General features: G+C 43.7%; 1 protein-coding gene across 2 annotated transcripts in view; it reads left to right on the plus strand.

Moving 5' to 3' along the window:
* The first annotated feature begins 1,555 nt into the window (after positions 1-1,555).
* LOC117477305 (nectin-2-like) overlaps positions 1,556-16,000 on the plus strand; it is an 82,773-nt gene continuing 68,328 nt past the window's right edge. Inside the window, exon 1 of one of the 2 annotated variants that reach the window (XM_034123983.1) lies at positions 1,556-1,980. In XM_034123983.1, the coding sequence (XP_033979874.1) occupies positions 1,893-1,980 (88 nt within the window). In that variant the 5' untranslated portion in view covers positions 1,556-1,892. The remainder of the gene's footprint in view (positions 1,981-16,000) is intronic. The other variant, XM_034123984.1, reaches the window with a different exon arrangement.

The following is a 16,000-nucleotide window of genomic DNA, read 5'->3' on the forward strand; positions in this document are numbered from 1 at the left end:
CCTGCTCTGACTGTTGTTGGTGCTCAAACGCTCAGTTACAGGGCCAAAAAAGACGGATGCAAATTTAAATATGGCTATGCAAAAATACTGTTGGCATTTAAAACCCACAGCTGCTTTCTCCAGATGCGTTCACAGTCTCTGGATTTACAGCGGGAGAGGAAAGAAAATGAAACTCATCCTGTCTCTGTGAAGATATAAACGTCCAAAAATTGTAGCTATTCATTTGTTTTTTCTGGTGTGCAGAACATTGTCTGACCTCTGATCGTAATCAGCGTCTCCAGAAATACAATCTGGAAATAAGAGTTTGACACTGGAGGGGAATCTGGAAATTGAAGAGAACAGAAGGAACCGAACAGTTTAAACTGTGGGATTTATGGAGATGTAATTACATTGGCTGCAAAACACTTGGGTGCAGGGATTAGACCTAAACCAGATAATGCCTTTGCTATGCTAGTATGCACCCTCCCTCAGAGGGAAAGAATTGGAAGTTATTTTGTGGAAGAAGAAAAGTAAAATCTCATCAACAAGAGGGTCTGCAAATAGATACACGAGAAGCTGTTTCCTCTTGATTTGATTTTGCTGAATGCCACTGGATTGGGTTTTTTCTGCGTTCATTCATGGATGTTTATTGATTTTGGCATCTGTTGGTCTGGGGTTTATTTATATGAGCTAATCTCAATGGTGTGTGTGTGTGTGTGTGCAGAAACCAACTGCAGAGGGCGCAAGAAGCATCTGTTTCAACGTGTTACAACCACTTTTAAATAGTACAGAAAAAAATGTAGTTACTTACATTGTTTTAAAGTTGAATGCCATTTTTCCTGTGGATGATATTCAAATACAGCACTGTAGAATTAGCTATATGCATTTAGAGAGGTGGCTTCATAGTGATCTATTGTTATTGTCCTTTTTCATCAACAACAATGCAGCTTTGCTATCCGTTTGTACAAAATAAGATACAACATTTTGCGTATTGTCAATTGTGTTACCCTTCCCACCCCGAAAAAATAAAGCATAGTACATAACAGTCACAAAACAATACAATAAAAAATAATATAAAGAGTAGAAATAGCACATAAATAGACAAAACATATAGAAAAAAGCATAACTAAAAGTACAAAGAATAATAAACTATATAAGATACATCAGCAAGGTTGTACCGTCACCTAAAAGGTAGAGGTATATATTTGTGTCAGTTTAGCAAATCCATATATCAATTTTCGGCTACTTAAAGATAACAATGGATGAACGTAGCTGATCAGGAGCTTGTAAATATCCCCATATAGAGATATAGAGATATTCCTGGATATAAATCACGCTTTTGCACAATGTCCATGCCTGGCAGAAATCACAGTGAAACCTGCGGTGCAAATGTAGATGATATATAAATCTATGTTGTGTTTTCTAAGGTGGGAAATGCTTAGGTGGTTCAACAAGTTGCTCCCAGACCCCCCCCTCCTCCCTCCTCCCTCCTCCCTCCTCCCTGCTGTTGCTGGTCCTAATTGGTTTTGGGGCAGAGGGCTGTGACGCCTCCGATGACATCACACAGTCACTGTGTCGGACAGTCGCGCGCTCGCAGGAACTAGTTGTTGGAGTAGACTGAGCGCAGGAGCACTTCATTACAAGCAGAGCACCAGCTGTGAGGGGATATTCACCTGCTGCTGCTGCCGGGAACAATTCAGCAGGATTTTCATTTATTTCAACACTCTCCGTCTTAAAGGCGCAGCTAAGGACCCTTCTGCCGGACTCCCGCTCTGTCCTGAAGACAAACAAGTTTATTCCGCCTTGAATTGGTGCGCTTTTACGCAGAAACTGTCGCGCGTCTGAAGGTTTCGACTCTACGTTTGTCCCGTAGAGACTGCCTGGTTTTCAAAAACAGGGGACCGTAAAGCACCATGGCGAGACATGACGCCCGAAACTGGCATGACTGCTCCAAAATGATCGGACTGCTCTGCCTGGTGGCGTCGATAGTTCTTCAACACGGTAAGACATGATACAAACTTAATAGTGTCCAGCTGGTTGTGGGCAGCTCTCTGTCTTCTATTTCTTTCTCAGAGCTTTAATAATTTAAGAGTAAAAACCTGACTAACACACCTGTCAGGGCGGTGACAGGAGCTGAGATCCAGCAGGTGATTTCCTAACTCGCTGTAGTGGCGAGGTGTTTGGCTCTTAAACCCCTAACATATAACACATTTTATAACAGTGTCGTCCAATTATACTCAAAGATGTTTCGTCTTTTCTTTTCTCTTTAGTATTTCCGTGTTTTCGTTCATACATCAGCTCTTTGAACCAAGTTTCGGTCGATGACTCAACGCCATGTTTAGGTTTCTAAGGTGTGGCTCTGTGGAGCAAGGTGTTTTTCCCAGGTGCCTTCTGGCCTCGATATTACAGTCCTTTTCCTCTTTTAAATCGAGCCAGTCTGTCCTTGGTACTATTTCGCCTGAAGCCACTCTTATCCACGTCCCCCTTCTTCTTTTCTTCCCACTGTCCGCACTTCATCTTCTATTAGTTACACTTCACTTGTGCAACATGGGGATGAAACCGCTCCCAATGTACACAGAGAGGGGAGGCGGACAACAACATGAAACTCAATCATTCTCTCTGATGAGAACTGCTTATTTTTGGTGTACTTGTTACTTCTGCATACTTTGTATTCAGTGAACCACCCCCTCCCTTTATTGGAAATGTGTTGCTATTACTTTAAACAAGGCAACAGGCCACCCTGGCTGTGTAAACAGGTTAATTATTCAGCTCTTTTCCAGTCCACTTGAGCCCAGGTAGCCTACAGGTGAGCAGGCCCATAAACAATAGAAAACATTTCTGGCATGCAGGTAAGCCATTAACATATGAATGTGTGTGGCATGAAACCAGTTCAACATTTCCTTTGCTTCCTCGCTGGGCCAGCTATTTGTTTTGTGTAGTAATTGGGGCAAGAATGTAGGACTAGATCTAGATCTGTGGCACGGCTACATTATACATGTTCAGAAGTGTACACTAATGTATTTGATCGTGATGCTGATGATTAAGACTCTTCTGACTTATTCATGACATGGACCTTTTTTGTTCAATTTCATTTGGCTGAACATGAAGTGCTCTTAGGGGAGGGGGAAAAGTGGGGTAAACAAAACAAAAGAGTTTACATATTTATAAGCGAGGAAAAGCACAAGGCTTAGCCACTACATTGCTTTTAGTTTTTCTTTCATTTAAGTCGTGTTTTTCCAGAGTCGACCTTTGACCCCCTTTTGGGTAATAGTGAAGCAACTGGAGCTGCAACTGCAGGGCTGGAACTCTTCACTTGTCTAGTTAGCATTTTGCATTCCCCTCTACCTCTCAAGCTGCACTGTATCCACTTACCTCCACCTTCTACCGTGGGAGGAGTTAATTTAATTCTCTGCAAAGTTGGCCTTTTGCTGCAATGTAAAACATTCAATATTAAGGTTGATGGGTTTTAATCAAGGAAGGCTTCTGTAGTTGCATATATATACCAAACTTAATAGAAACTGGCAGGTGGGGGTCTAGTTTAAGCTCCCAAAATTACACTATGATAGTAGACTCCCACCCCCCCCTGAGTCAAAGTTGTGAGGGCCCATGGATGTGGGTCAGAAAGGCTTGGCCCATTACCATGGAGATGTTTTTATTGGAAGAAGGGAGGGCTTATGTGAGGGGGAGTTCATGATGGGGGGTATGAGGCTATGGCATTGTGTTTATGGCTGAGTAAGCTGCGTGTTTGGAGGTGGGGGGGGGTCTGCCTGCCTGAGAAACTTTTGAGCCTGCGGGGTCAGAGCCGGGGGAGGAGGCTGCTTCTCTCTCTGCTCACACGTAAACCAATGTTTGCCTGATACCTGCCGCTCAGCTGATTCAGATGCAAAGCTTCTCCTGGTGGCTCCCCTGCTGCAGTGTGCGTGGCTCCGTTTCAGAAAAACTAAATGGCCAGCGTCTAATTAAGACAACCGACGCCCCACCTCCCCTCTTTCCCACCCGCCACCCGAAAAACTCCTTCATTCCCGCCATCCCTCGCTCCCTCCCCCACCCCGTCGAGTTCAAACAGGGAGGCCTTGTTCTCGTCTCTTCTTTATTTCATCTACGTTTCATTCTCTCCTGTCCACTGCTTTTGTTTGAGTGACGGTCCGCGTTGGGTTATTCAAATAGCCTCCCTCCCCGTCTCCCAGCCTCTCTTTGGACTGAAGGCCATGCTGTTTATGAACAACATGCAGACAGACAGGAAAATAAACCACATGTGACCTCACCATGCTCTGTCACCCTGGCTGTTGGAGTTATTGTCAGCCAAAGCAATACCAGCCCCCCTGAAATGGTGTTGTTTTTTAAAAATATATTCCCATAAATATCTGGTAATTTCCCAGCATTTCAACACCACCCCGCTCTCCCACATACAAAGTCAATCAAAACTCTCAAGTGTTGTTTCTTTTGGCAGTCCCTCTTGTGCAACAGCTCAAAGTATTTGCTCCTTCTATTGGAGAGATTGTGAACAGTGAAGTCCTGCCAAGCCTGAGACCATTCATCATTACAACACAGAGAGAGAGAGAGAGAGCACCACACTTTGTCCATTAAGGGGAATTTGATTAATGGTTAATGAGAAGAGTTTGTTATTCCCCCTCCCTAATAATAAAAGACGGAAAAAGCAAGTCCTTAGTATCTCATTAGTCCCAGCGGAGCGAGGGGCTTCGGTCTTGGTTTGCTTTTTGTGTTAATGGCTGTCTCCATTAGGCCCTATCGTTATGTAAATGAGCTGTCCTTGCCCCTTTGCACCGGCCCTGTAAATGTCAGAAGGATTTTGAAAAGGTCAGGTGTGTGTAAAATAAGTCTCGTTCTTGCCGTGGAATTTGCTATAACCACACACACACACACACACACACACACACACACACCTACTAACAGGCCTTCTTGTTTAAATGACACATCAATAACCTCCTCCGCCCCCTTTATAATCACCGTTAAGAGTTTGTTGATTTAGACGTAAAAGTGTGCTTGGATTTACAGCTTAATGGAGATGTGAGTGTGATATCAAGCAAGTGTGTGTGTGGCAAATGTGGCCCCATTTTAATTTTGAATAACTTAACTGTAGAATGACTGAAGCAAACATTTGGCATTTTACCAAATGAACCTAATGATTCAAACAGTTTTCTATCATTACTTGTTATTTCACGAGAATGGGGAAAAAAGTGATTTCAGTTTAGTGGCAATATTTAATGGCTGCCTCGAAATGGAGTACCTCTTATCTAACATTAACCAAGAGATGGAAGGAAAGCTTTTTAATAGACGTATTGAAAACATTTTAGCGGCAGGCACTTTCAATATTCAAAAAAACCCTTTTTTTTCAAATGGAAGCGTTATTGATTTAAATAATGTTGATCCTCAGCATCTTAACAGGGTTTTAGATATATATATATATATATATATATATATAAAGATGTTTTGATAAATGGCTTTCAGTAGAATTACTTTTGCTCTGCAGATTTTTCATCAGCAATGAACAGAAACACAAAGGATCCTTTGGGTTTATTGTTGACTTGGCAACTATTATTAGACGGGACGGATGGATCTGAAGACGAGAGGGAGGTCGATGAGCACGAGCCACTGCTTCTTGTTTCATTTTAGACCACAAACACAATTGAGTAAACACACACACACACACACACAAAGCTGGTGATGAATAAGGGCAGGATCTGCAGGCTGCGCTGTAAGTAAAATGACATTCCAATAATAGGGAGAAACCGTCACATCTCACGATGACAGTGCATGTGTGCGTTAGTGTTTCCTGGAGGAAATGGTGTGTATCAGCCTCGTCTGCAAACCCTGTTATCTTCCTCCGACATCAGATCTGAGGACATCCTTTTGTATCTCTCCCTGCTTATTTAACTGACTCTCTTTTACGGACGCTTTCCCTCCAACTTGTCGGTAATGATAGTGGCTTTCCTACAAAAAGAGAGCAAATCAGGAGCTCTGAGACGGCTCCATGTCCATCCTATCACCCCCCACCTCCCCCCTCCCCCCCTCCGCCTACATGTTCCCGAGCCCCCCCCCCACAGGGATGTTTGTGTTTGGCTCCCTGGGTTGCCAGACTGCTGGAGTCGGCTCCATCTGATCCAAAATGAGCAAAAGTCCTCGTCTTAGAAGGAATGCCAAATGTCATTAGTGTGAATAGAGGCATCTCAGGGGCTTCCAGAAACACAAATGATGTTTTTGGCAGAGGCTTTGGGTTAAGCTACTATCTAACTTAAATCTTTGTGCATTTAGCTCACACACTGATACGAGTTCACTGTGAGACCAATCTATAATGTACTCCAACCACCCACGATAGTTTCTCATAATGGCGAGTTTGAACACTTTCTTGCAGGAGTAGCATGCCAGCCCCTTATCTCGCGTACAAAATGCTATAAGACGTGTGGCTCACTTCATTTTTCAGTCACACACACACACGTTTCTGCGCCATTAGTCGAGATACCTTCTGCCAATTCTGCATTTCCTTATGTCTAACGAACCCCAGATGGAATTTAGGGAGATGCAGGTCAAACACATTCCAGGTCAGCCGAAGTGGAGAATGAGCGGCGAGTCTATTCCAAGATGCATCGAGAGGCAGCCAGACTCTTTACAAATAAAATCCCCTTAATTAGCCAGACTTGGGAGATGGGCGTCCCTGTGAGGAGCAGGGTGTTGATGATATCGACATTTTCAGATTTCACGCCGCAGCATCTTGGCGAGAGGATTGAAGGAGGATTTCAGAAACGGTGTGAAGGAGTTAAGCACGGAGGCCGGGAATGATCAGCTCATTTGTAATTTAGTCGTACCTCCCCTCCCCTCCTTTTCCTCTCTTAGAGCATGAGACACATATTTAACATCCATTGTAGGCAGGAAAAGGACTGCATGCACTAACCTTTCTCTATTTATTATACTCACCTGACCTGTAGCCTCTCGCTGTCATCTTTCCTCCCATTTCTTCTATCTTTGTCACATTCTTTTATTTCATAAATCCTCCCACTAGTGGACTCAGCAGATCTCTGTGCAACGTAGCACTGAGGGGCCCTTGACTGTGTCCTCCTGAGCATGTCCCTACACACACACACACACACACACACACACACACACACACACACACACACACACACACACACACTAGTGCACACACACTAGTGCACACGCAGCTCATTAGCAGTCACCTTAATGTGTCTAAATGTAGTTTGCGAGGTGGAAGGTGGTTTGCGTTATTGATCCAGTATTGAATGGTGGATGATGCAGTGCCCTTATGTGATATTGAAAACATTTAGGTCTCGCTCTGCCGGCGTGACAGCACCATGAAACATCTCTCTCTCCCCTCCTCCTCTGCTAATCCCTCCCTGCCCCCAGTTTGTGAAATGTCGAGCCAATTCCGCTGTTACTACTTTTTTTCTTTTTCGAATGCATTTTGCTGCTTTAACAACATGTTTGGCCAGGGACATTACATCCGATCTGTTGCCTATCTGCACACCTCTGCTATGCTATTAACACACACGCGCGCACACACACGCGCACACACAGAGATATGTGCTGCATCTTCGTCACATCTGACTTTGACAAGGTCATGTCAAATTCACACTTATCATAGGCAGTGGACAGGCTGGCTACAGGAGGAAATTGAATTCAGCGTGACGGGGTCTTGTCAGGTCTCTGGGTGCAGGATGTAGAGTCATATACCCCAAAAACCTCATGCTCACAATCTGCTTTCAATTCAGCCCGCTTTCCTCTAAATCCAAGCAGACCTATTTGAGGAACAGGATCAAATTACACGCTGTAATATATATATATATAAAGAAAATGTTTTATTCTTTATAGATATCATCTCAGAAATATGAGATAACAAAAACTGAATACGCCATAGCCGAGATAATGCACAACAGGTTTAGTTCTCATGAAAGCAGAGAAGTGTATTCTTGTGTTTCACAATCCAGCCGTGTTTTTGAGATCCAACAACTCAATCTCACGACTGATACCAATGCTATCTCTTGTTTCACTTGTTAGTTCTGAAAATGTGCCGCCATGGTATGTCGATAAACAAGCACTACTACCGTCATTGGTCTCCTGAGCCTTGAAATAGCAAGAGCATTCAAATCCTCCCCTGAAGCAAACGGCACATTAAGGTCAAACAGAGCAGCAGGTTTATTCAGTTATCAGGCCTGTGTTTTGTCAACAGGGGTTTGTTTGGTGTGGCTCCTCAGGGAGAGCAGGGCCTCCTTTAGTTAAGGCCATTTGTCTCATTCGTGTGTTAAACTGATTGCCTGCTTTCTAATCGTCCACTTTCTCTCCTCCGTCACTCTGCCTCCCCCCCCCCGACTGTCACGTTTTAACTCCTCCATCTTGATTCACTCCGTCGCTGCTTCACCCTGTTTACGTCTTCGCCTAATGCTCTAAACTTCCTCTCCTCTCTGCATAATTGCTCCATCTGCTCGGTAAACCGTTGTCCCTTTTACTGTATCTCTCGTTCTTTGTTCTCTGTTCTCCTCCGTTTTTAGTCATCAATCCCTCGTTTCTGCTTTCTGTAATTGGAATGTCTGTTGCTTTCCTCGTCTATCCTCTTACTCTCCCCCCTTAATCTCTCTGCCTCTCTTCTCCCCTCTCTGGTGGCTTTCTTCCTCTCCCGGTGCCTCGGTCCAATTCCCCAGTTGTCTCCTCCACCTATATCAGCTCCAGAGTTTCTCTTGAAGCCCATCCAAACTGCCTCGACTACTTTCCCCCTCTTCCACTTTCATTTTCTCTCGCTGTCTCTCGCTCCACTTTTACCCCCTCGCCCTCACACATTTGTATTTCATGCGTCTCCCCTCCTACCTCCTCTAACGAGGTCTTGTTTCTTTTTTCTTCTCCACATCAATCACTCTCCCTCTCTCCTACGTGTTTCCCCTCCTTCCCTTGTAATGGCCGAGCACGCCTCCTCCCTCTCCTCGCCCTAGTGGGCATTTATTTTGAAGGTTAAGTTGCTGTGACACTTTTACAGTGTCTCACCCCACCTCACCCCCTTCCCCCCCCCCCCCCCGATGGTCTCACCCTCCCCTCGCCCAGGCTGCGGGTAACGCCAGTCATCACCAGCACCTCCTGACACACAAACAGCGCATTTACGTCGCGCACACGTTCTCAGGGCGGCTTTGATGGTTGAATCACTTGCTTACTGTACAGAGGGCGGGAAAGGAGAAGTGACAGAACGAAGTCGAGCAAGCGGGCGAGCGAACCATATGACGTGAGGCGGGGAGAAATGGAAACAGATGCAGAGTTTTATTTAATTTCTGCAGAGCTAACCCGTCGTGCAGTGCAGGATCAGGCTGACGGTGTCCACTCCCTGCTGCTGCATGCTGTCTCACACGCCTCCCCCCCCGCAGGCGCTTACAGGCCAGTGATGTAGCTTGACTCATCTAACAGGAACTTCACACTGGAGTTTGAATGGGGCTTACATTGGAAGAGTTAATTCCCTCTGTACAATGTACCTCAGCAGAGAACTGGCTTTGTGACAATTATTGTGCGTTTTTGTTTGGTGTGACTTGGTCTGAGTACTCTTTGAGAAAAGTTCTTTCTACAAATCTACGCTAAGTCATCTGTCAAGGGCTGCAACAAACGGTTTAATCTAACAATTGATCTCTTGATTAGTTTTGTAGTTAATAGATTCGTTGTTTGGTCCAAGTGAGAAAACGGTCTATTAGTGTTTCTAAAGCCCAAGATATTTAGTTTACAGCCATTGAGGAGTAAAGAAACCAGAAAGTATTAAAGAATAGATTTGAATAAAGAAAGTGTCTCAAACCAATTAATGGGTTATCAGAATAGTTGACAGTTTGTAGTTAAAAAACGATCCAATGTCTCTTTGAAGCTTTACTTAAGAACCATCTTTTTTGTTAGTCAATAAACAAAACTAGGAATAAGAAACTATTTTAATAACCGATTTGTCTTCGCAGTGTTCTAACATGTGCTTGTTCCCGGTCCTTTTAATGCAGCTGCTTTCCATTTCCCTGGCTTGATTCATTTTAAATTGTCAAATATATTTGTTTATTGGCCTGTTGATGAGACACAACAAGCATGATAAAGACATCACCATGGCTACGATGAATCACACTTTAATATAACCCCTATAACAAACGTTTGCACAGGACTGATTCAGCAGCAGCCTTCAGAGGTTGTTTTCAGTCCATCAGCTGTCAGACTCACTGATACACTGGGTGTGCAAACAGAGACTCCATTGTTCTCAGCTCGAACTTAGAGACCCTCCTCCCCCTTCCTCCCCTCAGGCTGTCCCCCCCCCCCCCCTAATCCAGGTGAGGCGAGGGAGGCCATTGAGAAGGCCACGTATTGTCCTTCCCCCCCCCCTCCCTCTGCACCACACCTGTATCAATGGTAAGGCCGGCCTTTGAGTGGCGGCCCTAGAGGGAAAGTGGCTTTGTAACCGGAGATGATTGGGTAGTTTCTGTTGAAATGGAGGCTGATGGAGAGGCTTTTTGTGTTGTGTGGATTGCCACTGTGGTGCCTTTTTTTTAGCAGATGTTCTTGGTACACTAGTCCTCCTCAAAAGGGCGATACAGTATGTGTGTGTTCAAATATTCTGCAGCTCCTATGCATGGTTACGCTGCTCGTGCTTCATACACTTGCTTGTTACTTGGCTTTCTGTCTTGGCCTCTTTAGGAAGAGCTAGGAGGGCATCTTCTCTGCTGACTAGTACTTGTCACCGAGGCCCCTCTGGGTGTGTGCTCCTGAACCCACCTCCCCTTAAAAAAAAAAAAAGAGCTTTCCAAAATGAAACACTTTAACCGCTTTCCTCTCTTCCTGTGTGTGTGTGTGTGTGTGTGTGTGTGTGTGTGTGTGTGTGTGTGTGTGTGTGTGTGTGTGTGTGTGTGTGTGTGTGTGTGTGTGTGTGTGTGTGTGTGTGTGTGTGTGTGTGTGTGTGTGTGTGTGTGTGTGTGTGTGTGTGTGTGTGTGTGTGTGTGTGTGTGTGTGTGTGGTGTGTGTGTGTGTGTGTGTGTGTGGTGTGTGTGTGTGTGTGTGTGTGTGTGTGTGTGTGTGTGTGTGGTGTGTGTGTGTGTGTGTGTGTGTGTGTGTGTGTGTGTGTGTGTGTGTGTGTGTGTGTGTGTGTGTGTGTGTGTGTGTGTGTGTGTGTGTGTGTGTGTGTGTGTGTGTGTGTGTGTGTGTGTGTGTGTGTGTGTGTGTGTGTGTTTCAAGGTTCTTTATTGTCAATCTGACATAGCTACAGAGTAATTATGCAGTTGAAAATCTTATGTCACAGGCTTCTGCAACATAATAACAATAAGAGCAATACAAAAATAATAATAGTTATAAAAATGAAATAAAGTTATGATGTGGAATAGTGCAGTATGAGTCTATATACAAGTTATTGTGTGTGTGTAGCAGCCCTGATTAGAGCGGTAGCACTCGCCATTTAAATAGACACAGCCTCGGGAAGTGGGGGGGGTTTGGTGAGGATGTGGTTCCTTGTGTAAACTAACACAAGTGCTCTGGTTTTAAATAGAAGTCCCTGCGGCTCCACCTACCAACATTCACTTGTTTGTGCCTCGTTCTCCCTCCTCTTGCTCTTTTACTTCTGATACAGAATGACTTTTTCTGGCACAGATTATTGATGTCCTCATCCCGTCTCCCTCCATCTATCCTCCTCCTCTGCATTCCTTCACGTGACTCCTTCTCATGTGGCCTGTGCCAGACAGTTCCCTTCCTCGCGTTCAATGTATCTCCCCTCTTCATTCCTTCCAGATGACTCTCCCCTCTCTCTCTCTCTCCCCTCTCTCCCTCTCCCTTCATCACCTCGGCCCATTGTGAGTTTGCTTCCTTCCTCTCTCCCCCATCCTCCTCATCAGCCAACTGTTCAATCTCCTCCCTCTTACGTCACTCTTCCTTTTCCTCTCTGAACCTGGTTCGACCCCCTTGTCTCAGGTTTGAGTGTCCTACTTTGATTTCCTCTGCTTCCTTCCTCTCTCCCCCATCCTCCTCATCAGCCAACTGTTCAATCTCCCCCCTCTTACGTCACTCTTCCTTTTCCTCTCTGAACCTGGTTCGACCCCCTTGTCTCAGGTTTGAGTGTCCTACTTTGATTTCCTCTGCCTCCTTCCCTCTCCTCCTCTCTTCTCCTCTCTCTGGTGTTTATTTACATAGAAAGGGATGAAGGTAGGGGCTGTCAGGATGGATTGATGGATGGCGAGAGGCCATGGGTGAGGGGATCTGGGCGTTTGATGGACGCCCCTGTCAGTCAGGATACTACTTAAAGAATTGGCTCGTTCGTTATTGTATAAAGGTGTGGAAGGCTGCCGGCTTTATTAGCATTCCTCTCACCACTGGTGTCCTTTCTGTACTCGTAGATCAGAATCAGAAGTCCTTTATTAGTCCCACAGCGGGGACATGTACAGGGTTACAGCCAAAGTGGCCTATGAAACGATAGCACGCATTAGTCATAACATAAAGACAAATAAGTACACAACCATGGATAGAAAATGAGTAGCAGCAATTAAAAAAAAAAAAAAAACACTAATTGACATAAATAACTTTAAAGGTAGGGTAGGTAATTTTGGAGAAACCAGCTCGAGTGCGCTAGAATTTGAAAATACACAGCCGGAAAAAATCTGCCACTTCCTTACAGAGCCCCTCCTCCAACACACACGAACGCGCACATGACCAATGAGGGCACGAGATAAGTTTGTGCACAGATGGAAGGCTGACAGGCAGGTAGGCCATCCAGTTATTTTAGCCGGGCCGGCTCAGATGATTGGTCGTGCTTTTTACAGTACTACGGCTTCCACAGATGACATTTTTTTATGGATTTTTTGTCAAAGCACTTCAGATATTCATTGCTATCGGGATGTTAAGAGCATTCCATGGAATATAACAAAAAGTGTATCTCGAGCCGGTTTCTCAAACTTACCTACCTCACTTTATAAAAATGAAATGTTGGGACATTTATCAAAATGTATGCTTTTACATAAGCGTGACTATTGCATAATAATAATAATAGCTTGCATTTATATAGCGCCTTTCAAGGGACCCAAGGTCGCTTTATATTATTATTATATTACAATCGCAAGTGTTTATATTGCAGATTACAGGTTTAAGTATTGTGTTGGGGGTCTACGAGGGGCCGTGTTGGTTTTACAGCCTGACAATAACATCTAACATTATTTCCATAGTAACGTGGCTTTAAAGGTCCAAAGGAGAGAAAATTAAAGCGTTGTTTAGACTGGTATCGACATTTGGTTACAAAAAACCTCTCCACTGACAGAGACAGTGTGCCGCGCCGCACGTCTGCCCTTTTGAAAAAGGCTCGTCCCTTTTTAGATGACATAATTATGCAGTGTCAACGTGTGACAAGCTGAGCGTCGCTGCATTGGAAGAATTAATATGCACAGCGTAGGAGGGAGCCTGTCCATGATCTACTAATGCTTAGCCACTCACTCCCCTCCGCTATTTGGGGAAGCCATCACATTTTGGAGCAAGTTATCTCTGAAGTCATCACGGCTAATGCTCCTGGCTTCTTTTTCCGCCCAGTCGTACGCTTTAAAGGACTTGTATTATCTCCGTCTGTATTGCATGCATTTGTCAAGTATAATGAATGCACTTGAGTTTTAACTTGGTCATTTGATAATCATTCTAGGGTTAATTGGCCAGAAGGGAATGTGATATTATCTATGATAGTATAGTAATGCCAGTCTGATTACATACTGAATGCATGATTCAATAATATACTGTAAGCAGTACAGATTTTAATGTGGCACTTCAGATCCAATCTAAATACACATTATTAAAACAAATATTATTGTCATATTAAATGAACTGTTATTTTAGAGACTTTCCCATCCTTATCACCATAAAAAAAACTTGGATATGAAATGAAAGAAACACACTACAGTGCAAACCAAACTTTGCAAATCATTTTGAAATAGATTTTTCTGGAGGGAGTAAAGTTTGACTGTACATGACATCAATAGTTCTGGTGCACACAGTGTAGTTGGAGAGCAGCTGCCCACATCATATATCATAACACTGATCACAGGTCAGCCGGCGATGTTACAGAACGTACGGGCGGAAATACTGCAGCAGCTCTCTGCCCGAGGAGATAAACTGTCACAAGAAGCTGAGTTTTCACCATGGTTATCTCAACTTGAGCCGATAAACACGTTTTAAAAATGGGTTGTTAATCTTAAGCAAAGCAGTACGCAGTTTTTTCTTACTCTAGTTTTGCCAAAGCCGCATTAGAGATGTAACAAGATCAGCCAAGCAGCTGTATATCAGTGTCCGTATGGAGGGGATCTGTCGGACACATCTGCAGCCAGAAGGAGATTATTCACGGCAGAAAAGCCACACATTTCAAGATTTTAGGAGACTTTATTGTCACTACAATGATACACACGCACAAAAGAAGACACACACAATTCAATACAACGTTTCTTAAAGAAAACATTTGTAATGAAAGATAATGATAACATTATTAATGTAATGGATAGTTCCAGTTTCTTAGTTCTGAACAATCGCTGCTTTTTCTGTGTCTTCTATGACACTACACTGAATTAATTTATATTTGGGATTTTTAGATGTACACGACAAGCAATTTGAAGACATCATGTGGGGCTTTAGAAAATTACAACACTCTTCACAATTTTTACTTCACAGATCCAACAATGAATGGAATAATAATTATCAATATAATAATATAGTTAAGATTTATTGGCAGGAAATAGGAGTGTCTTTCTGCCCTAGAAAAATGTAATTGCTTACCTGCTGAATAAGGCTTGATAATATTTCCAAAAATGACAAAACCAATCAGTTTGATTTAATATATATTTAATATTTCACTAGTGCATACCAAGAACTATGTTCACTTTCACTTAGAGAGTTTCAGTCTGTCGATGAAAGTCCCCTGGAAAAACCAAGAGCTTACAACACAGGGCGTGAGCGGCTCTCTGAGAAGTGGATTTACTTGACTTAAGATTTTAATAGACTACTGTATGTATGTACCCACTGAATGGGTTGTAGCTGCTGCAGTTATTGGACCAATAACACATGGCATCAAACAATGGGTCATTGCTGTGATTGGCTGTTATAAAAACCATAAATCCTTGTGTTTATAGATCAGGGTATACAAAGAGGATTGTATGCAGGTAACAATTGCCTCGAGAAGTATTGATTCTTTTTTGTCCTGAGATATTTCAGTCGAGTGCCGTAACCAAGCCCAAACAATAACACTATGAGAGTCTCATTATGTATCAGGGTCACACAAGAATGACAGGGCCACAGGCGCTGAAAAGTAAAGATCTGTGTTGAAACAAGGCTGCTTTCAGGACAAATTGGAGACATGGGCAGAAAGCAGAAATTCATTACATCACCTGACAGTTGACAAAGCCTCCTTGTGCTTTGTCTGCAATGGCAGAAGCAACGGGAGGAAAATGCAGAGATCATGTGTAGGGATGTCCCGATCACCTTTTTTTGCTCCCGATCCGATTCCGATCATTTGATTTTGACAATCTGCCGATACCGATTTTTCCCGATCCGATCTTTATGCAATGTATTAAGAGAAAAAAAAGGTAACAGATAACGGCTGGTCATCCAACGCGATGAATTCAGCTATCTTGGCTGTTATTCTTTTGGCCTTTTCACTGTTCTGGGGTAGTTTCTCTTTCCTTTTAAAAGTGTCGGTTGTTTCAGTGCCGTTACCTGAGTGGCCGCTGTGTACTCGTCGTGTTGGTGTTCGTATTAGATTGGTCGTGTTGAACGTAGCTCTGTTCTTTCCACCACGCGGAACCTCCGTCTTGCAAACATTGCATCTGGCTGTTACACTGCCTTCGCTTTCAATTTTATAATACTTCCAAACTCCTGACATTTTCTCTGTCCCGAGTCACCAGCTGAACGTAGCCTCTTGTTAGCTTACTGCTACTATTAGACACTGCGCCCACTCTGTTGCCAGATTTGAGAGAAATAAGCAACCAGGTCTATGAAAACAAGCCCAAAAGAAGCAACACATACATGATGTTGTGTAATTTTA

This window comes from Trematomus bernacchii, unplaced genomic scaffold (genome assembly GCF_902827165.1).
Source record: "Trematomus bernacchii unplaced genomic scaffold, fTreBer1.1, whole genome shotgun sequence".
Lineage (NCBI taxonomy): Eukaryota > Metazoa > Chordata > Actinopteri > Perciformes > Nototheniidae > Trematomus > Trematomus bernacchii.